Genomic DNA, 24,364 nt, shown 5'->3' with positions numbered 1-24,364 from the left:
TCTCCCTCTTCCCTTCATTCAGTCTTTAAAACTACTGTAGCCGTTTGGAAATGGATTTCTTATGTGTATATCATGTTTGTAAAGTTTTATATGCAATATTCCCATTTAGGGCAGCAAATGCAGTAGCTAAAGCAATGTGCTCCATGACTGTGATCCCTACGGTCATGCATAGTTATTCTTTAAAAACACCAACTCTTTTATGGGTCTTTTTTTACTCTTTTATGAGTGAAGATTGCAAGTAACCAAAGTGGTAACCGTCGACTCACCATCACTCCAAAGCTGAGATGGAACTAATAGTCTACCCTGCGACCAGAAAAACTAGATGGTGCCCGGCTACCAGGGCCACATTAGATGGATCCTTACAGAACAGAGAAAAATGTGGAACAGAACTCAAATTCTTAAAAAATCCAGACTTACTGGACCGGTTGAGAGTAGAGGACTCCCCGAGACTCTCGCCCTAAGATACTCTTTAAACCTTAAACCAAAATTATCCCTTGAGGTCACCTTTTAGCTAAATAACGGATTGGCTCATAAAATAAAGAATATCACCCATGAGTAACGAGCTTCTGTAAGAAAAATCATCTGTAGGAGACCACATGGTCAGCAATTACTCTAAAGCAAAGATGACACGGTAAGGGGGCAGGGAAACCAGAGTACTGGAAATGGTACAACCAAAACAGAATGAATGAGAATAATGACACACTGTGAAAAATGTAGCCAATATCAATGAATAATTTGTGTAGAAATGGCTAAATGAGAACCTAATTTGCTATGTAAACTTCCACCACAGACACAATAAAATAAAAAAAAAATAAGGCTGAGATGGAAAAACACCAAGATCATGCCCGGAAAAGCCTTTGGAAAGCTAGACTGAGTTCAAAATAAACTGTATATTCTTTAGAGACCTGAAGCACATCTTCTGTGTGAAACCTGGCAGCTCAAAGAGAATTTATATTCTTGAGAATTTTTTAGTGACCTTGGATCATTGCTCGGCTCCCACCCATTGTCATTGTTACTTGTGAAATGACAACTTGCTCATTCCAAGGAAAATAGGAGAGAAGAAGTCGTGCACATGTGAGAGCTCACGCTCTGGACAAGTGGCCGTAAAATGCCGGTTGAAACAACTTAGGGTAGATGGGACTTTCTTTTACCCTTCTCATTTCCTCTTTGGAAAAATCTTTCAATGGGGCACAGCCATCCTACAGAAGAAATACAATTTCAAGAAAATGTTATGAAAGCTGAGTAGTAAATTCTTGGTCCAAAGGGCATCAAGCAGTAACAAAAGGGACCCTAAGCATGCAGGTCCAGGGAAGCAGGTGTTCAGGGGGCTTGTGAGGCTGTCTCAGCCAGGGCAATCTGAGCGAGAAGAGAGCTGGTGCCCTGAAAACCATGGTGGCCCAGAACACCACAGCGCGTGTTCCCGTTGCCCGCCACACTCATTCAGGACAATGGCACCAGTCTTCAAGGACCTTCATGGAATGACCTCCACCTGCTCATCACAGTTGACTTCCCATCACCCCCTGGTGCCCATTTTCTCCTCTTCGCCCCCTCACGCCTCTGGGCCACAGGCCTGCTTTAGTTCTTCCCTGGAAAGCGCTCTCTCCTCACACTCTCTCAATTCTCCCTATCCCACCGGAATTCCTGCCTTCCGCATGAATCCTTCTCACACATTCCAGGGCACAAGGATTCTTTCTCTTCTCTCATGTCCACTTTTAGTTACAATTCGTGCCATAGAGCATATCACTTCATTCTTCTCTGGCTTTGCATGCTTGTTTTTAAAACCTTTGAGAGTAGATACATCTTAATATGCCGTCTTTACTTAAAAAAAAAAAAAAAGATTTATTGAGCATTTACCAGGTACCAAGGCACTGTGTTGAAGAGCGCTGGTGGCATAGTAGTTAACGAACTAAAGGTCAGCGGTTGGAACCCACCCAGCGGCTCTGTGGGAAATCTGTTCCCATAAAGATTAGAGCCTAGAAAACTCTATGGGGAAGTTCTCTGTTGTATGGGGTTGGTATGAGTTGGAATCGACTCCTCAGCACCTAACAGCAGCAACAAGGCACGGTGTTAGGTGTTTCACAAATATCTCATGTAATTTTCACATATAGTAGATACATTTCACAGGTCTATCCTATTTAACAAACACTTCTGAACGCCATACTGTTCTACACAGTTTACTATATTAATGTATTTATGTCTCATGACAATTCTGTGAGGCTTGTTTTATTGTCCCTATTTTACAGACTAAAGGATAAGGAAATCTGAGACCTAGAGAGGAAAAATAACTCACCCCAGGTCCTGGAGCTAGTGAGTTACAGACCAAGGTTCAACCCACAAGAAGTCTGACCCTACAATCTCAACTGAACATTGAGTACATGGAACTAAAAGTTAATTTACATCATTTACAAGAGAACACATAGGTACTAGTTTCATATGACCTAACAGGCATAGCAAACATACATACATTTTAATTTTATTGAGCTTGCTGTCGTTGTTGCTGTTGCGAATATACACAGCAAAAGAAACACCAATTCAACGATTTCTACATGTACAATTCAGTGGCATTGATTACATTCTTCTAGTTGTGCAACCATTCTCACCCTCCTTCTCTGGGTTGTTCTTCCTCTATAACATAAACTCACTGCCCCTAAGGTTCCTGTCCAGTCTTCCAACTTGCTGTTATCACTTGGATCCCATACAGATAGCTCTTAAAAGAGCATAATGCTCAAGGCAGACATTTTTTTTACTAGTTAAGCTAAACTACTGTTTGGTTTTAAGAAGACTTCAGGGGATATTTTTGGAACAAACATACTTAAAACAATGAATATCTTCTCATGCCCAGCTCTTAAAGATTAAGCTTTCCAAAGGCTATATTTAAAGCATATTTTTAAAAATACTTAAAGCATATTTTAGAATCATATTCAAACTATCTAAAGCATATTTTTAAGAAAATTAGATGTGCCACGTGTAAAACTACTTTTAAAAACTACTTTGAACCCAAATCCACTTACTTTGAAGTTTTAAAAGTTCCAGAATTCATGCTGTATCAGGCCAACAGTTCTTTATATATTCAGCAAATCTTCACAGGCCACCTACTTTATGCCTAGCCCTGTGCTAGACTCAGTGAATACAGCAGTAAATGAGAAAACACAAATCTGAATAACCAAAAATCTAAAGTAAGGAATACGGCATCTTTAGGCAGCAATCGCGTGTGTCCTGCCGTATGCACCATCGTCACGTCAAGTAGGCAACAGGGCTAATGAGTCTGAAGATGGAGCCAGATGAATTAATAAATAGGGCAAATAGAAAAGGCTGCAGCTCAAGCACAGGATTAAATATCTTCAGTGCATTGCTGTGGTTGTTAGGTGCCGTTGAGTCAATTTCGACTCATAGTGACCCCATGTGACAGAGTGGAACTGCCTTGTAGGATTTTCTAGGCTGTCATCTTTATGAGAGCAGGTCCTTCTTCCGAGGAGAGGCTGGTGGGTTCAAACCACCGACCTTTTGGTTAGCAGCCAAGTGCTTAGCCAAGTACATTTTTTGTGCTTTAATTTTCCTACTTGAATGTTACGCTTACAGTAGGTTCTCAATCATTGTTAGTTGAATACCCAGAATGGAAGAGAGATTATGAAGAAAATGTGCTGAGAGGTAATAAAAATAGTTGTTGTTAGCTGCCATCAAGTCAGATCAGCCACTGGCTCGTGGTAACCCCATGCACGACGGATCAAAGTAGACTGCCAGGCCTTTCTTCCTAGTCTGTCTTGTCTGGAAGCTCCACTGAAACCTGTTCAGCATCGTAGCAACGTGCAAGCCTCTACTGACAGATGGGTGGTGGCTGCACATGAGGGGCATTGGCCAGGAATTGAACCCGGGTCTCCACATGGAAGGGGAGAATTCTACCACTAATAATGGTAGTTGTGCTGTCGTTGTTGTGTGCCATCGAGCTGACTCTGATTTATAGCGACCTCGTGTGACAGCGTAGAACTGCCCCATAGGGTTTCCTAGGCCGTAATCTTTACGGGAGCAAAGCGCCAGCTCTTTTCTCCCACGGAGCCACTGGATGGATTCGAACCTCTGACCTTTCGGTTAGCAGCCAAGAGCTTAACCAATGTGCCACCAGTGCTCCTTAGGAGGGACTAGTAGTGTGCAGAGTGCTGAAGAGGGAGGTAATTTGAGACATGTTTACTTTGAAGAGAAGCTAAGTGAATACAGTGAAACCTGTGAGAGCCGGAATGCAACAGGACTGCCTTGTTTTCCCAGGTTTCACAAGTTTTCCACCTTTGACAGGGTGCCGTCTTACCACTTTTCTGTCACTCATTTTAATGGAAAATGTTTCAGTTTTCCTTCTCTGACAGGTTCCCGCCTTACACAGGTTCCAGCTTTCACAGGTTCTACTGTATAATATAAAGGATAACAAGAGTAATAATAATAAAGAAAAAGGTAGTGTGAAGGGGCCAATATCAAGAAAGCACGAGACTTCCCTGGGTTTGCACCCTGATGTGGAGCAATGGTGAGGAAGTCACCTGTGAGAATGTGTGCCTATCAAGTCTCTCTCCTACCTCTCCAACCACCTGCCCAAGGGACCAGCAGTTCATCCAAAATGATCATACCTCACTGTTCTACCTCACACTCTTCCAAGAGTCTCCAGTGAGGTCCTAAAATGTTTAAGGCTGTGACCGAGCTGGACAAGTGGGGCTGTGGGTGACCCGGTGATAGTGGCATTGTGAGGACTGTGCAGAGCTGCTAGGGCAGAAGGCCTCTCTAACAGAAGCACAAATTCTCTCAGCAATGAGTGCGCAGAGAAAACAAGGGAGGTTTCTGACAGAGTCGTTAAAATTCTGACAAATGTAATGAACTCTCCTTCTCTGAAAACAGAGAACAGAAAAGACCCTTTAGATGAAGCCTGCCTGAACCAATCTTCATCAAAGCAGTATTGGAACTAAACTTCTCTGACAGCAAACCTTTTCAGAATGTTTTCAAACAACAGTAAGTTAGAAGGAGTGAATTCTGTCTGATGTAGAATGAGGCTGGGACAGGAGACAGCCGCTGTAACCCAGCGACTAATCTTCCTTCTTAAATGAGATCTTCTGGGCCACTGTTGTTGTGTACTGTCGAGTTGATTCCGACTCACAGTGACCCCATGTGACAGAATTGCCCTATAGGTTTCCTAGGCTGTCACCTTTATGGGAGCAGATCGCCAGGTGTTCCTCCTGCAGAGCCGCTGGGTTTGAACTGCTAACCTGTTGGTTAGCAGCCAAGTGCTTAACCATTGCACCACTAGGTCTCCTCTCTTGGTCACTAGGACTATTTATCTGGTGACCCAAAAGAAACATCTTTCCTGTCACCAGTGTATCACTGACATCTGTAGGCGCCATCTGCAGATAGAGGTGACCCATCATCCTAGTACCTGCTCAATTGTAAAGCGGTTTTAACAGATGGAGGAAAGATCTGAAGGAACAGTAGAGGAGAGAGAGGAATGAAGCTGTTAATGCCCTGGGCTGATAAGCTGACCACCTGCCATCTCCGGCTGTTAGAATCAGCAGCTTTAGTTAATACAAAAAAAAAAAAAAAACAGTTGCTGTCAAGTCGATTCCAACCCATGGTGACACTGTATGTTTCAGAGTAGAACTGCACTCCATAGTGTTTTCAATGGCTGAGTTCTCAGAAGATCACCAGGCCTTTCTTCCGAGGTGCCTCTGGGTGAACGTGAACCTCCAACCTTTCGGTTAGGAGTCAAGTGCATTAACGGTTTGCACCACCCAAGGACACATAATGAAATTAGGAGATGTCCATTCTCTTTGGTAGAACTTGAGCCGTAACTGACTTTTCTTTCTCATGAAATCTACTTCTGTGATGCATAATGAATTAAGAAATATTATTGCAGAAAAGAAATATGTACAAGAGCAGTGCATGTGGAATGGGCTGGCTGCTCTCTTTATCGCCCCCATTGAGGCCAGAGTTGATGTGCTGACGGGATTGCTAAGCAGCTATTTTCACCATTCCTTTCTCTTCAATATGTGTCTGTAAGGTAGGGGAGGCTATGCAGCCAGACCAAGAAGGACCCAGCTTTACTGGTGGATATACAGTTAGCTCCTCTCCCCTGCCCAAACCTCCAAACACGTTCTCAAGGTTTATTTGTACCTCTAACAATAGTATAAACATGAGGGATACTCTGAACATGTTGCATAACCAAGATTCAGTTCTTTTCCAAAGATAAACTTTCACTTAGAAGGTGAGAAGAAAGGAGTGGAATTAAGTAAGGAGTCTAGTAGGGAAACAAGGAGCCCTGGTGGCTTAGTGGTTAAGTGCCACAACTGCTAACCAAAACGTCAGCAGTTCTAATCCACCAGGCGCTCCTTGGAAACTCTGTGGGGCAGTTCTACTCTGTCCTATAGGGTCGCTATGAATTGCAATCGACTTGACAGCAATGGGTTTGTTTTTTCGTTTTTGGGTTATAGTAGGGAAATAAGGAGCCCTGGTGGTGCAAATAGTTAAGCGCTGCTAACCGAAAGGTTGGAGGTTTGAACCTACTCAGCAGGGCCAAGGGAGAAAGACGTGCAATCTGCTTTTGTAACGATTACAGCCTAGAAAATTCTATGGGGCAGTTCTATTCTGTCACATGGGGTTGCTATGACTTGACGGCATCCAGCAATAACAGTGGGGAAACAGCAGGGCAAACATTTAACAGATTGGCTTTGCCAGAATCCTGAGCTACAACCCCAACCCAGCCAACAGAGGGACACAGACTTTAACCACAGCACAAAAATGGTTTAAAAAAAAAAAGGAGAATGTTACTTTCTGCACTCCTGCAACTACCAGTCAATATTTGGCTAGATCAAGGGAAAGAAAAGTACAGCTGTAGACTTTCGTGGTTTACTTACATCCAGAGCAGTTACCTGGCGAGTAAAGTCCCGTTTTGGATTGGAAATCAGTTGAAGTTATTTATGGAGAAGCAATCGTGGCCCCCAAATATTTACTGGCAAATTCTAGCTTTTTTAGGTCTTGAATGCAAAGAAAGAAGTAAATAGCATCATAACATATCCTAATGCTCGGCCAAAAGAAAATCTCTTGGATGCACTTTACAGCACAGCATCCCCCATTCAGCCCAGAGAAGCTTCCTGAAAGCTGCTGGCCACAGCGAGACCCAACTGAAGGATCGCACATCAGGACAACATCAGCCCAAAGACACTCAGATGAGTAGCAGGGCCCCTGCCGGTCTGGCTGTGTTTTCTTATTAAAGTCTGCCTGAATTTTCAGATGACAATTTCAGAAAACTAGAAATGCGGGCGTCACTTTAGAAACAGCCTCTTCCCCCTCCTCCTTTTTTTACTGTGGTAAAAACACAGACAATTTACCATTTTCACAATTTTAAAATGTACAATTTAGTGGCATGAGTGCATTCTTAACGCTGTGCAGCCGTCATTGCTGTCTAGTTCCGGAATGTTCTCATTGCTCCGCATGGAAACCCTGTGCCCATTAAACCCTCTGCCTTCTGTTTATGAATCAACCCCCTTTCTTGACTCTTCCCGAGACCTCTTGCAAGTCGTGGCTCTGTACCGTCAGCAAGGCTGAGGTCAGCCCTTGTTTGATCTGAAGGACAGTCAATGCTTGAGGGACCAATGGCAGAGAAAAAGAAACGGGAAACGAAGAAAAAGAGGAAGAAATATGGGCATATGATGGGGGCTCTACCAGCAGTCACACTAGGGGTCTCTCAGGGACTGCACAAGGCCCAAGTCACTAACCCCAAAGTAAGAGCCACTGTCTAGGCTCTTAGCGTGGGGGAGGTTCTCAGTCCCATTCTACTAATCTGAATGAGAAACCTCTTCATTTGAAATTTTAACCAGGACCTCAAGTGATACATAAGGAGCCCTGGTGGTGCAACAGTTAAGCGCTCAGCTGCTAACCAAAAAGTCAGCGATTTGAAGCCACCCAGCGGCTCCTCGGGAGAAAGACCTGGCAATCTGCTTCTGTAAAGATTACAGCCTAGGAAACCCTATGGGGCAGTTAGTTCTACTCTGTCAGTATGAGCTGAAAATTGATTTGGTGGCACCTCACAACAACAAAGTGATATATACACAGCACTGCAACTGGGGTCATCACCATGCCCCGTTCAATTAAGGAAAATATGCAAACAAATGTACTCTCAGATAGCCTGAGTGAACCCAACCCAGCAGCTGTATGACTGAACTGCTGCTGACAAAGTCAAGTAAATGTAAGAAAGTTCCTTTTCTCCCCGCATCCCTGCGATAAGGTTGATTTTTGCATCATCTCCTCTGCCAGTGCGTCTTTAAACAATCAAGATTACATAGTAGCCTAAGAAGTCACCTCATTCAACCTCCATCATACTACACTTACCATCACTGAGAAACAAAATGTACCAGGCACACCAGACAGGGAGCCAGTCTCTAATGGAATGGGTTTGGGTTTGTCCTGTATTATTTTAGTGCAAAATTGCAAAATGTTGTCAAGTATAAATCTACTTTTCTTTTTTTGCTTCAAAAATAATCTCATCATTCTACACATAGTCCATATTACAAAGTTTTGGAAATGTTTAAATATTTGGATCTGTATAGCTCTTAAAGGAGTCCCTGGGTGGTACATGTGGTTAAGCGCTCAACTGTTAGCCAAAAGGTGGGCAGTTCAAACCTATCCAGAGGCACCTCAGAAGAAAGGCCTGGCGATCTCTTTCCAAAAATCCATGGCCTTGAAAACCCTATGGAGTTCTCCTCTGCACACATGGGGTCGCCATGAGTTGGAATCTACTCAACAGCAACTAACAATAGCTTTTAAACTTTCGTTCAATGACTCTTAGCTGATGGTAAAGAAACCTGCAATTTTAGGTTTTTAAAACTAAGGAGCTCTGGTGGAGCAGTGGTTAAGTGCTCGGCCGCTAACCGAAAGGTCTGCAGTTTGAACCCACTAGCCACTCCGTGGGAGAAAGATGTGGCAGGCTGCTTCCACAAAGATTACAGCCCTTGTCCTATAGGGTCACTGTGAGTTGGAATCAACGGCAATGGGTTTGGTTATTTTTTATTTATTTTAATTAAACAAGTAATACATGAATACAGTTTGTAATTGTAAAAGATTCATGTAGCACAGAAATAGAGTAAGCTATACAAATTTCCCTTTTTGCAGAATTAGGTTAACTGTTGATGTGTATCTTGTCAATTATTTTTCCATTTTCTACCTATATATGTGCATTGATACAAATATAGGGCTTTTTTTTTTTTTTTTTTTACATAAATGGGATTCATTCATTCACTCAACAGATAATCACTGAGAACCAACTCTGTACCAGGCATGTAATAGGTGCTGGGAAACAGTGCACTTGGAGCCCTTGCGGCTCAGTGGTTAAGAGCTCAGCTGCTAACCAAAAGGTTGGCAGTTCGAACCCACCAGCCGCTCCTTGGAAACCCTATGGGGCAGTTCTACCCTGTCCTGTAGGGTCGCTATGAGTTGGAATCGACTCGACACCAGAGGTTTTGGTTTGGGAAATACTGCAAGGAACAAGACCGGGGCCTTGAATTGACATTCTAACAGAAAAACATAGACAATAACTTTAACAACAACAAAAACTATCAATAGATAGCATAACATCAGATAGCAATGACTGCCGTGTTGAAAATGAAAGTGTGTGATTGGTGGCGGGGTGGTGTGGGAAAGCCAGCATCTCTGAGGTAAAATTGGAGGTGAGATCATAGTGTATTGCTTTTCCACTTAATATGTCTTGGCCATCTTTCTGTGTCAATACATCTTGTCCTACCTCATTCTTTTTAGTAGCCATACACAGTAATATGGTGTTATTACTAGAATTTATTTAGTTATTCCCTCTGTTGGTGGAAAAACACCTTCTTGACTTTAACCTCTTCTGCAGTGCAATACTACTTCCCTGTCTGATGATGGTCATAGGAATGCCACTTCACTAGACACAGAAAAGCAGCTTTGGGTGAATGGCTAGAGGCTGAAGTGTAGATGGATCCAATGTCACAGAGAGGCTATGAGAAATCTGAACATACCACAAGAATTTATTGAGCCAGGGTGTGCGTGTGTGTACATTTACAATTTATAGATACACATAGTTGATAACCAAAGTTTTATAGCCAATAACCACAGAGTTAGCACCACTTGGCACATTTTTTAAATGCTTGAATCATCTTGAAATACTTTATTGGAACAACAGCAAAGTTCACAGTTGAAGGGCACAAAAGCGCCCTTTCATTTTCAAATGTTTAGAAATATGTGTGTTTTTGGCAGAGTTTCAACGTGATCACTTCATCCGTAGCCCCTTCACATCAACCAGTTTACAGAGTCTTGAAAGCTTTTTGAAACTGTTTTGTTATCATAACCCAGTTTTGTAAGTTAAGCTGGTCAAGTAATTGCCGTTATCTCAAATGAAAGGGCCTGTGTTTATGGTTTTTCGCTTATTCCGTGGGTCCTTGGAGAGGAATATTACCCAGCTGTCTTCATCATTGTCTTCCATCTTATTCCCTTCTAAGGCCACCTCTTCTTTCTTTGTCTTTTTCACAGCCAGAGAGCAAATGGTCTGCCATCAGGAGTCACGTTGCCCATCAAAATTTCCTTTAGACCATAGGTTTTGCAACATCCCCATAATTCTCTTCCAGCTTAAAACATTATCGTAAGGCTGTTTCTCACTGTCTCTCAGACTATTCCACACGTCACCAGCTTTTTTTTTTCTTACATCCTCAAAGGTTTTGCCATGAGGTTTGATCTTGGGGTAAAATTCTCAACAGAAGGAAGAAGCCAGATGGTGACCATTTGAAATCATTCATCTTTTTAATGCCATTTAATGAGTGTGTTAACCTTCATTTTCCAATTGTGTAAACCTTTGATCTTCTACTAAATTTGAATTTCTCTTCCTCAAACAGTTTTCCAAACTCATCGAAGTTTGACTGGATATATAAAATCATCTTTGTGTTCTTTGTGGGAAGCTAAGTAGATAACTCGCCTCTAGCTTTTGGTGGTGGGGGGTCACTTTTAGCCATCTTGACTCTATATTTTAGCTTTTCTGGCCTTTAGTTCAGGTATAGCTCTTAGCTAATCAATTCCTTTAAGAGCTAACAATCTGAAAGTGTGGCTGAGTGTTTTCTGTGTACCCAGAACTATACACATCATCATCAGAGCCACCATTTATTTAAAATATTATATGCCAACTTCAAAGAATTTATCAATTAGTTGGAGAGCTAGGACTATCATAATAGTAACAGACAAAATGCACTTTTTATTTTGCTAAATTTAACAAACACATATTAATTACCTACTACGAGCCAGTTTGTGATGTTTTAGAGAAAACAAAAATGAACGACACTTAGTCCTTACCTTTGAAGAATGACACATATAGCTACAAAGGCAGTTCATAAATATGCCACATGAACAGTATAAAATTCCGTCAGATGCAAATTAGCACATCTACCTGAGATGGGCAGAGAAGGTTTCACGGAGGAGATGGAGTTGAGTTGGATTTTAATGCGTGAAGAAGAGAGTTCTGATGATGACAATTTATTAGGCCTAATTGAATGGATACAATGTTATCTAAGTCAGAAGTAGAGCTGGTGAACTGAGCAACAAAATAGGAGTCACTGGCCAGACCAGTAGGCCGATTTAGGAAGGCAACAGGTCGGGTTTTTTTTTGTGTAAGGATCAGGAGGCAAACACATGGTGTGCATGTATTTAATCAAATAGATAACTTCGAAAGCAATACAGATTTATTTACATAACGGTGAATTGAATTAAAATTTTATCTCATGCTCTTCCTTGGGAAATATGGTGCGTATATATAAAATGCCAAAGTTGTCCTTCATCTTATGGTATAATGGGAAGAAATAAAATTATTTACAAAGTCCCTTGAAAATACTAAATACTGAAGATGTTAGACATGTGTTTACAATGCAGACTTTATCTCGCGGTTAAATGTGCGTCTAGACCAACATGGCCACGAACTGATCCACAACTCCCATTAGCAACCAACACAACAGGTAATTCAAGGCCTTACGTTGAGTCTCATCATCAGACTCCTGGGAGCACATTACAAAGTCCTGCAAAAACAGTCCAGTATAAAGTTTTACTTGTCCTTTTGGGACTAATGTTTTAGCAAACTCATGAAACCACACGAGCCTGAGGTTTTTGAACCTTAAGATGACAAACTTCGCTGACATCTGGTTTTACAGACTCCAAGGAGAGCTGGGCCTGCTGCAGGTCTTCAGTCAACACCACCAGATCAGGAGTTAGCATCAACTCCTACCTTGGCTTCATAACAATCGGCAGACCGTGCAACGCTCACTCCTTTACCCACTACATTCAGTTTTTCATTGTCTTGGTTTATGTGGTCAATTGCTCGGTTACCGAGGGTCTGCTGCCTGAAGGCACAGCACTAGACACCAAGGACCCAGCAAAGAACAGGGCAGGGTCCCTGCTCTCCAGGATCCCACAGTGAAGTAAACAAATAAGAAAGTTCCAGAAACAAGGCATGCACAGTGTGATACAGAAGTAACAGAGAAGAGACCCAAGAGCATAGACAATGCCTTGCAGAGCAGCTAATCCTTGAGTTGAATATGAAAGAACAAGTAAATATTAACCAAGTGGCCAGGTCAAGTCAACATGTTCAAAGTCACTGAGGCTTATCAGGAACTGCAAATTGATTCATATGCTTGATACCAGGGATACATTTAGGGATACAGCAGGGGCCGAAGCTGGAAAGATAGGCAGCCATCAGATCATGAAGGTCCTTGCTTAATAAAAATATAAAATTGTATCCCCATGCATATCCTCTAAGTCAAGCTTGTGTATAATCTAGCCAGACATGGTTTTTTATTGGCCCTCACAGTAAATTTATATAAGGTGATTTGGTTGCCAACATTTAAAAATCATGAGCTTTCACATTAAAAAAAAAAAATGTATTTCTGCCTTTTCTTTAAAACTCAGAAGACAACAGTGGGCCCAAATTCCCAATTGGTTAGAGCTGAGTAGAGGCTTCCACTTTAGATGGGAGATGGGCCTTCCATGCTGTGCAGACACAGTCCCACTCCCGCCTCCATTATCTCATACCCAACTCATTTGTTATGTGCCCCTGAAAGTATCTGCATTTCCAAGTCCTGCCTTATGTCCTGTTGATCCAATCTGTAAAGGGAAATAAATAATGAGTTTCCATGGGAATTATTATGTTTTTAGTGGTTGAAGAATCTGTATTTGGTCTCAGAGCTATTAAAATTGCATAAACAAGCAGGGGGAAATGGCTTAGGCCATCCCTCTAGAAGCAATCAGGACTAGAATTAAGTTGTCTCAGTAACACAAAATAAACATCTGTGCCTAAGGGGTTTCTACAGGTTAGTTCTAATGACTAACACCCAAGGGGGAAGGAGAAAGCTCAGAGAGAAGGATCCTTTAAAGAAACCTATGCCATTGTTTCGTAACAACAAAAGCTACAACATATCCGGGAATAAAACTAACTAAAGAAAAGCAAGATCTTTATAGAGAAAAATCAGAAAACTGTTAAGTGACATAAAGGAAGACCTAAATAACTCAAAGATGCTTGATATTTTTGGATGAGAACATTTATTATTAGGTTGAATCATATTAAACGGCCACTTTGTAGGTCAAAATATTGGCAATTCTTATGCTTCAATCTAAAAATAAATGATGATGGTTTCCCCAAAATTATTATATAAATTCAGTGGGATTCCAATCAAAATTCCAACAGTGCGTTTTACAGAATATGACAAGCTGAACCTGAACTTTATATTGAAATACAAAGGGCCAAGAATAGTCAAGACAATTTTGAAGGAGTTATGCCCTACCAGATATCAAGACGTATTCTCAAGCGATAGTAATTTGAACAGTTTGGTGTAGGTATAGATGCGTAGGCAATTGGGAAGGAATGGAGATCTTAAAAACAGAACCACAGATATATGGTAACTTAGTATCTGATAGAGTTGGCACCAGAACTCAGTGGGAAAAGAATAGATTGTTCAATAAATGGTGCTGGGACAATTGACTATTTATATGGTAAAAAATAGATCCTTACATCATATGATACACATACATCCCACAAAAAACCCAGATGGATTAAAGACCTGAATGTGAAAAATTAAGACTCTAAGTAAGTCTTTTAAACAGATTTTTTTTTTTTAGAAGAAAGTATGTAAGAGGAGTTCTTTATGTATAGGATTTTTTAAACAAGTAACAAAAAGTAAAAACTCTAGTAGAAAATATTGATAAATTTGACATTAAAATTTGAAAAGCTTTCATATTAAAAATTCACCATATGAGAAACTATTTTGTTCTGTAAACCTTCATCTAAAGTGAGAGTAGCAGCACAACTGGAAGAACGTAATCGATGTCACTGAACTGTGCATGTAGAAATTTTTGAAATGGTGTATCTTTGGCTATGTATATTTTCACCAAAAAAGAAAGGTTGAGAAGGGAGAGGGTTGACATGTCGTGGGGTTGTTAACCAATGTCATAAAACAATATGTGTACTGACTGTTTAATGAGAAACTATTTGTTCTGTAAACCTTCACCTAAAGTACAATTAAAAAAAAAAAAAGAAGGACCCCACCACCCAAAAAAAAAAATCACCATAAACAATGTTTAAAACCCCATTCATAGGATGGGGGAAGATTTGAAACCAGTTTCACCAACAAAGGATTAATATCTAAAACATATAAAGAACACTAAAATTATTGAGAAAAAGACAAATATGCCAATAGAAAAGTGGGCAAAGGATATTATCTTATCTATTGCTGCTATAACAGAAATACCACAAGTGGATGGCTTCAACAAACAGAAGTTTATTCTCTCACAGTGTAGGAGGCTGTAAGTCCGGATTCAGGATGCCAGCTCTAGGGGAAGGCGTTTCTGTCTCTGTTGGCTCTGGGGGAAGGTACTTGTCGTCAATCTTCCCTGGTTGAGGAGCTTCGCAGTGCAGGGATCTCGGGTCCAAAGGACATGCTATTCTCTTGGCTCTTGTTTCTTGGTGGTATGCGGTCCCCCTGTCTCTCTGCTTGCTTCTCTGTTTTATATCTCAAAAGAGATTGACTTCAGACACAACCTAATCTTGTAGATTGAGTCCTGCCTCATTAACATAACTGCTGCTAATTCCACCTCATTAACATCATAGAGATAGGATTTACAACATATAGGAAAATCACATCAGATGACAAAATGGTGGACAATCACACAATACTGGGAATCATGGCCCAGACAAATTGACAGATATTTTGGGGGACACAATTCAATCTACAACAGATATGAACAGGCAATTCACAGAGAAACAAGCCTGAATGGTCAATAAAAATGTAAAAAGATGTTGCACCTGACTGGTAATCAGGGAAATGTAAATTAAAACAACAGTGAAATACCATTTTGCACTTATTATTTTGTCATCAACTAAAAAGTCTGATCACACCAAATATTGGTAAGTATATGGGGAAAGAGGAGCTCTTACTCATTGCTGATTGAAGTGAAAATTGGTATATTTTGGGAGGAAATTCTGTAATACTTGGTAGAGTTGAAGATGGGGTATACCTTATAACACAGCACAAGGAGATGTGTACATAATGTTCATTGAAGCCTTCTTTATAACACCAAAAAAGTGAAAATTACCTAACTACCTTATAATGTTGTTGTTAGGGGTCATGGATTAGGTTCCGACTCATAACGACCTTCTTTAAAACCGAATGAAACATGGCCGGTTCTGCACCATCCTCACAATCATTGCTATGTTTGAACCCGTTGTTGCAGCCTCTGTGTCAATCCATCTCGCTGAGGTCTTCCTCTTTTTCGATGACCCTCTACTTTACCAAGCATGATGTCCTTCTCCAGGGACTGATCCCTCCTGGTAACACATCCAAAGTCCGTGAGACGTAGTCTCACCATCCTTGCTTCTAAGAAGCATTCTGGCTGTACTTCTTTCAAGACAGATTTATTCATTCTTCTGGCAGTCCATCGTATATTCAGTGTTCTTCACCAACACCGTAATTCAAAAGCATCAATTCTTCTTGGTCTTTCTTATTCATTGTCCAGCTTTTGCATGCGTATAAAGTGATTGAAAATGCCATGGCTTGGGTCAAGTGTACCTTGATAGATAACTGGATTTTTTTTATACAATGAAATGTTACACATTAGTTAAAAAATGAACTCCATCTACATATATCAAGAAAGATAAATATGAAAACATTGTTGAAAGGAAAAAAACCAAGTTGCAAAAAGATAATACAAAGTGATATACCATGTATTGAAAATTTTAAAACATACAAAACGATATATTGTATAGAGATACAAACATTAATAGAAAAAGTGCAAAGCATGTATGAGAATAATACACACCAACTTCATAGTGATACCTCTGGAGAGAGACAGAGAAGGAAGAGATGAAGTATCTGTAAATTTTATTTCATATAAAAGAGAGCCATCTAAAGCAAATAGGCAAAATGTTGACATCTGATAAGCTTAACAGCGAGCACATGGGTTATATTTTTTCTTCACTTTTCAAATGTTTGAAATTGATCACAATGAAAAAAAATTAAACTGGAAATAGAGCCTTTTTAAAAAGATGAGCATCTCAGTAAAACAGATCCTGTAACATCAGATAAAGTGAGAATCAATGGGTTAAGGCATTAAAGAAACTAACACCCATTGCTGTTGAGTTGATTCTGACTCATAGTGACCCTGTAGGAGAGAGCAGAACTGCCCCATAGGGTTTCCTAGGCTGTAATCTTTACTGAAGCAGATCACCAGGTCTTCTTCCTTGGAGCTGCTGGGTTTGAACCATCAACCTTTTGGTAAGCAGCTGAGAGCGGAACCACTGCATCACCAGGGAAACGAGGAGGGACGATTACAAATTAAATATGTGCAGAAGAGGGATGGGAAAAAATAAGGGTAGTGACTGGCCTATTTTTTTGAGAAGGGAAATGACTAGGAAGAGTAGAAAATGAGGTAGGGCCTGATGAGGATTCTGAGTGGCCTATCTGATGGTAATGCATCAGTGTCCTTATGCCGGCTCTCATAGTGCCATGTGAAGAGAAGTCAGGAAGAAGAGCTTTGCCTGCTGACTTGGGGCACCATCTTACCTGCCCCCTCCTCTCCCCCGCCCCCCGAAATCTCCTCTCCTCCCTCCTCCATGTGATGGAAAGAGGAAACTGTGCCAGACGGTGATAAGAGCTCATCAGCATCCTGGTACTATCCTCTCACCTTCCACAGTTATACATTTGTCTCCTTGGACGAAATCCAAGTCCTTTGACGTTATTTGTTCACGGTGTTATCCTTAACTTGGGATTGGAGTGATAGAAAACTGGTTGAGGTTCAGGTCTGTTGCAGTGGAGAAGAGTGGTTAGCAGCCACTCAGCACCCACTAACCAGCCATACCTCTACTTTCTGTGACTGGCATGTATAACCTATTTTACATTTTCTGAAGTACTTCTGCATAAATTATCTCCATTGTTCCTCAACGCAATACCATGAAATAGGCTGAGCTATGATTGTCATTGTACAGATTGGAAAAGAGCCCCCAGAGAGATTAGATGATTTAGCCAAGGTTACGCAGTGAAGCTTTCATCTGGGCTTAAAAGATAGGAACCATCTTTTCCTCATCTCTATTCCCGTATCCAATAAAGCACTAATTCCTGTAGGTTGTTTCTACAAAGTGGCCGTTTCCATGGCTTCCTTTCCACTTCCTTTCCCACCATAATATTTTGGGGCCTTGTCATGCCTTGCCTGAATTACAACTGGGGAGCTGGACTTCCAGTTGTCACTTTTTCCTCACTCCAGTCCAGCCTGCATTTTCCTTGTAGACTAAACATCGCTTTCATCATGTCACTTCCCTGCTCAAAAATCTTCATGACCCTCTGATTTCCTTCTACATTGAATGGAAACCCCTTGACCAGGACTTCAAAGCCCTCCTTAAGGTGAATGCACCCTTTTCAGTCAACTATTCAAAAAGGTGCTTTGGAAAGAAAAATGGCCAACAAACACACGAGAGAATGTTCAAAGAAATACAAATTTCATCTATCAAATCAGCAAAGTTTTTTTTTTTTTTTTTTTAGAGGATACTATTCAGTATTGGCAGGGAGTGATAAAATGGTCTCTTATCCACTTTTCGTAGAAATGTAAATTGGTATAATCTTTTTGGAAGGCAATTTGGTAATATGAAATTGACTCTCCACAGGACCCAACAACAACACTCCTGTTGTAGGCTAACTTGACCGCTGGGTTCCATCCCCCTCCCACTTCTTTAGGAACTCTGTTCCTGGACTTGTCTTCTATCTCCCGCATCACTGATTTCTCTCTGTATACTGGATTACCCCTATCAGCATGTAAGCATGCTGTAAGATTTCACATCTCAAAAAAGAATTCGTTCCTCGCCCTCGTGTTGTTCTCCAGCTATCTCCTTGAAAAGGAGCCTCCTCACTATCTCCACTTCACTTCCTACTCCCTCTTTAACTGACTTCAATCCTGCTGGTTCTCCCACATACCACTGAAACTGTTGTTGGGTGCTGTCAAGTTGATTCCAACTCACGGTGACCACATGTGCCAGGGCAGAACTGCTCCATAGCGTTTTCTAGGCTGTAATCTTTACGGGGAGCCCTGGTGGTACAGTGGTTAGGAGCTACAGCTGCTAACAAAAGGTTGGCAGTTTGAATCCACCAGCCACTTTTGGAAACCCTATGGGGCAGTTCTACTCTGTCCTATAGGGTCACTCTGAGTCGGAATCGACTCAACGGCAACGGATTTGGTCAATGGGTTTAATCTTTATGGGAGCAGATTGCCAGGTCTTTCTCCTGCAGAGCCACTGGGTGGGTTCAAACTTCCAACCTTTCTGTTAGCTGCTGAGCACTTAACCATTGCACCACCTGGGCTCATTTTCCACTGAAACTACTCATCCTCAACTCCAGTGGTCAACTGTCACCCTTCAACTTATTTTCTTAGCAGTATTAAACACAGTTGACTCCTTTGTGAAACTCTCCTTGGGTGCTAGGGACCATGCTCTCCTGGCTTCCTTGCCACCTCATGGGCAATTCCTTCTTAGTCTTTATTGCTGCTTCCTCCGCCTCTTACCTCTAAGTTCCCAGTGTTCCACCTTTAGACTTTCTCACTTCTCTATCTTTACCCACTACCCATGGGATTTTTTTTTTCCATTGCCATGGCTTTGAATGCTGAGCTCCCAATAAAACCCATTTTGATGAGTAATAGGCACTTCAGACTTAAGATGCGCAAAACAAACCAGAATTCTTGATTCTTCTCCTTCCAACCTGCTCCCCAACAAATCTTCCCCATCTCAGGAAAGGTACTACCATTCTCCCAGTTGTTCCAACTATTAATCTTGAAGTTAACCTTTTATTACTCTTTTTCATATACCATATTCTAATCCATAAGCAAGCTCGACTGGTTCTACCTTCAAAAAAATCCCAGAAGCCAGCAATTCTTACCATGTTCAACATGCCACTCTAATCCAAGCCTCCATAACTTTGACTGGGCAACTTCAATAGCTAGCTGGTTCTCACTGTTTCCTTCTTTCCCCCATACAGTCTTAAAACCCACCAATGGCTTTCCACTGTGCTTAGGATAAAATCCTACATCCTTACCATGACTGTGAAGTCATACATGGTTCAGACTCTGCCTAGCTCTCATCTCTTCTGCTTGCTTACTATGATCTAGCCAAAAGGAATGACCTTTCCTTGTTCCTTAACCAAGCTCACTTCTACCCCCAGGGACTTTATACTTGCTACTCTCTATGCCTAAAGTAAGAAGCCCTGGTGGTGCAGTGGTTAAAATGCTTGACTGCTAACAGGAAGGTTGGTAGTTGGAACCCACCAGCCACTCCACAGGAGAAAGATGTAACAGTCTGCTTCCATAAAGATTACAGCCTTGGAAAGCCTATGGGGCAGTTCTACCCTGTCATATAGGGTTGCCATAAGTTGGAACTGACTCGATGGCAATGAGTTTGGATGCCTAAAGTCGCCTTATCCAGGTTTTCAAATGGCTCACACTTTCCGTCTCTCGGGTCTCTGCTCAAATGCCCCCTCATCAGAAAGTCTTCCCTAAACACCCTACCTAAGGTAGTCTTCTCATCATTCCCCTTAGCCCACGATCTCCTTAACCTGGTTTCTTCATAGACTTTATCCCTATCTGGAACTGCATTATTTATTTGTCTCTCTCCAAAACCAGAATTTAAGCCCTTTGTATTTTTTAAGCCCTATAATTTGCCTTGCTTATTATTGTGTCACCAGCACCTAGAATAGTATCTAGTACACGGTAGGTGTTCAGTAAGCATCTGTTATATGAATGAACAAACTATGTTTTTAAAAGTCCACTTTAAAAAAACGGGAAGACTCTAGACCGATGTTCACTGCAGCACTATTCACAATGGCCAGAACGTGGAAACCAAAATGTCCACTGACAGAAGAATGGATAAACAAAATGTGGTACATACATACAATGGTCTATTACTCATCCTTAAAGAAAAACAAAGTCCTTGTGCGTGCCACAACATGGAGAAACCTTGAAAATATTATGCTGAGTGAAATAAATCAGGTGCAGAAGGACAACTACTGTATGATCTCTTTTACATGAAATAAGCACATCTATAGAGACCAAAGCTTATCAGTGGTTACCAGGGCTGGGAGGGAGGGGGAAAGAGGGACTTTTTGCTTAGGGAGCATTGAGTTTATGTTAATGGTGGTAGAATAATTTGGGAAAAGATAGCTATACTGGTTGCACAAAATGAAGAATGTAATCAAGGTCACTGAATTCTACCTGTAGAAATTGTTAAATTGGCCAATGGTTTGTTGTGTATACTTTCACCACAATAAAAATAAATAAAACTAGAAGGAAAAACATCTGGGAGGTGAGATTGTAGGTTTTATTTGTTTTCACATTTTCTTTTTAGGCTTTTGAATGCTTCTCACATTTTCTGTATCAGGTCTTATCTTTTATAATCAGGGGAAACATAAGCTATTTAAGCCAACAGGAGATAGCCTGTGGTCTCATCAGGCCGGTTTTATCACAATTCCAGAACAAGCACTCAGTGCATATTCTTGTCAGCTTCATGCCTTTTCTCTTACATGTATGCCTTCCTTTCTCACTTCACCTCTAAAAAGCAACCTTTCAGGGCTCAGCTCAAGGCCCGTTCCCTCCTAACCTACACTTAGTTGGGTATGGTGAGCTACATTTATTCATTCTCATTCATTAAATCTTTTCTGTTTGTTGGTGAATTTTCCCTCCTCAGAAGATATGTCTTAACCTGCCCTCCAAAGTCTCCAAGAGAGCTGATGACAGAATAAGTACTCAATAAATACTTGTAGATAGTACTAGGGGTTGAAGCTACTAGGTCTTGAAACTGGAGTCTTAAAACTTATGGTACTTCTTCCATTATGCCATGCTCTGTAGTAGTACTTCAGCTTACATTTACTAAGCACTTACTACCTGCCAGGCACTTGCTATTCATGCTCTGTTTTCCAGTAGGAACTGCTTTCGTATTCATCTTAAGATTGAGGAAACTGAAACTTAGACAGGTTACATAACTTGCTTAAAGTGACAGAGCTTGAAGTAGTAAGGCCTGGGTTAAAACGAAGCAGGTGCCCAGAGCCCAGGCTCCTTACCAGCAGGCTATTCGGCCTCATCAGGCTACACTATGAATGAAACACGATTTCCTTTGACTTCTATGCCACAAGTATGCTTTCAGTCTAACTGCGTCCTTTTGGTCAAGTTACTTGACCTCACCACATCTCAGTTTCCTCATTTGTAAAATGGCGACAATAATACCCGAGAGGGCCGTTGTTAATGTTAAGATGTGAATGTTGTTGTATGCTGTCAAGTCAATTTTCGACTCATAGTAACCTCATGTGACAGAGTAGAACTGCCCCATAGGATTTTCTAGGCTGTAATCATTATGGGAGCAGATCACCACATCTTTCTCCCTCAGAGCAGCTGGTGGGTTTGAACTGCTGACCTTTCTGGTAGCAGCGGAGCATTTAGCCATTGTGCCACCAGGGCTCCTTACAATATGAATGGTGTCTCACATAGTTCCTAGACATTGCAGGCACTTGGTAAATGACAGCTGCTATTATTAGATATTCTGTCTTCTTGATACAGGACCCTGGTGGCTCAGTGGTTAAACTTTTGGCTGCTAACTGAAAGGTCGGTGGTTTGAACCTACCAACCACCCTGCAGGAGAAAAGACCTGGCAATCTGCTTGCATGAAAATTACAGCCTTGGAAACCCTATGGGGCAGTTCTACTCTGTCCTATAGGGTTGCTATGAGTTGGAATCAACTCAAGGGTAATGGGTAGTATCTTCTTGATAGTTACTCTTTACAGTGGGCTATGGTGGCACCACCTCATTTCTTTCTACACAGCAAGTGGCCTTGGCCAGACCTCCATCTCCAAATCTGGGTGCCACAGCTCTTATGTGGTGGTGAAGGTGCTATTAAAATGCCTGGACCACGAAAAAACAAATAAGCATTCCTGCCCCATGTTAACCAGGGCTCGGATTTCCTTGTCTGAATGCACAATAGGAAGAGGGTTACGTTACAGGAGTAGATGTTTTTGTTTGTCATCCAGCCCCGCTAATCTAAACATCTGTCACCCTTCAGGAATTATTTTAGGACCAGGAAGCAGCACGTTGTTTATTGAAAGAGTCACAGAAAAGGATGAAGGCGTCTATCACTGCAGAGCCACCAACCAGAAGGGTTCCGTGGAAAGTTCAGCATACCTCACCGTTCAAGGTAAACAGCTGCTTTGAGAAAGCAACCAGAAACCGCTCAGACATCTATTTCCCTGTTTGTTTAAGTTTGCACCTCCCAGTCTGCCGCCTATCGCTCCAGTCTGTTCCCTTCCCTCACCTCCCTCTCCCCTCTCCCTGGCTTGTCGGGGAGGGAATGTCTGGTTCTGCTTGGCAAGGCTGATGGTGAAGAGCCAGGATACCCAGCTCAACCCCCGAGAATGACTGGCTTGGGCTACACCTGTGAGACACAGGTTCAAGGAGGAGGGAGATGGGTGAAGGTGGGGGAAAAAACTCACACTTGAACTTGTTCATTCCCTTTCCTCTTCAATTCCTATGAGTTGGATATATGTAGCTCTTTGGAATGTTCTCCTAAGCTAGTTTTTAACACGAAGTAGGCTGCAAAGTATTATCAGAGAGAAGCAACACACAACAGACCACATTTAAGAGAATATTCCAAGTGCTTCCTCTTTTCTAGGCCCCAGAGAGTTTGTTGAGCAGCAAATTACAAAGAGGCCTACTCTGACCCTGGGCTGTGGCCATGTGGCTTCCATTTAGAAAATAGCCTAGACCTCAGTTTCGATTCTCCAATGCCAAGAACTACCCAAAACACAAAATTTACCGTATCGTAAAATATCACATTGGCACCTCTTCGATGTAAATATCTATGGCACGCTGAGGTTTTCCGTGAAACAGTGGAACCTTTTAAGTAGACTATTTCCTAACGCTCACCAGTCAACATCAGAATATGCATGTATTTGGCCAGGAGGAGCTAGCAAAAGGGCACCATCCTTCAGTTCTTTTGCTCTGGAAACTTACATGGCTTAAGGATCATAACTCTGAGAAAGAATTCAGACTCCTCCAAAACAGAGCCTCAACCTCATTCTTCTACAAGGATGAAAATATGAAACTGCCCCATCACAAATTCATACTTTCAGAAGCAGTGGGAGAGGGTAAACCTATTGCCGTTGAGTTGATTCCGACTTATTGCGACCCTACAGGATAAGTAGAACTGCCCCATAGGGTTTCCAAGGCTGTAATCTTTACAGAAACAGAATGCCACATCTTTCTCCTTCAGAGTGGCTGGTGAGTTCCAACTACCTTTTGGTTAGCAGCCGAGCACTTAACCACTGCGCCACCAGGGCTTGTTAGTGGGAGAGGGCAGCATTCCCAAAATGCTTTTAGTAATGGTCCTGTTTGTGTCCCAAGTCATCCATGTTCTAAAATACTCTTTCAACGCTTCTGCTGAACAGTTTATCAAGCGTGCATCTCTCTTTAACACCTTTCCTCAAACAGTGAGTAACGTGTCTTTTAACAAGGACTCCAGATGTGGCCCTCAGGGAGTGGCTGCCTCAGGCCAGGGAGGACCTAGATCTGCGAGAGGGGTGGCAGCAGCGAGCAAGGAGGACTCCCAGGGAATCTGCAGTCCAGAAGGTTTTCCCTGCCATATCCTCACAACCTTATTATTAACCCCAGAGAGGGGTGAAATGATCAGCCTATACCCAGGTAAAGAGCCATGGTGGCACAGTGGTTAAGTGCCCAGCTGCTAACGAAAATGTGGGCGGTTTGAACCCACCAGCCTCTCCAAGGGTGGAAGATGTGGCAATCTGCCTCTGTAGAGATTACAGCCTTG

At 41.8% G+C, this 24,364-nt stretch overlaps 1 protein-coding gene across 1 annotated transcript in view; it reads left to right on the top strand.

Moving 5' to 3' along the window:
* Positions 1-24,364, top strand: part of FLT1 (fms related receptor tyrosine kinase 1) — a 192,532-nt gene that overhangs the window by 112,104 nt on the left and 56,064 nt on the right. The window contains exon 15 of the mRNA XM_004384145.3: positions 22,604-22,735. Within this exon, the coding sequence (XP_004384202.2) occupies positions 22,604-22,735 (132 nt within the window). The remainder of the gene's footprint in view (positions 1-22,603; positions 22,736-24,364) is intronic.

Source organism: Trichechus manatus, unplaced genomic scaffold, assembly GCF_000243295.1.
Source record: "Trichechus manatus latirostris isolate Lorelei unplaced genomic scaffold, TriManLat1.0 scaffold00118, whole genome shotgun sequence".
Lineage (NCBI taxonomy): Eukaryota > Metazoa > Chordata > Mammalia > Sirenia > Trichechidae > Trichechus > Trichechus manatus.
Note: the sequence above shows the minus strand (reverse complement) of the source record. Positions and strands in the feature narration are given on the sequence as shown.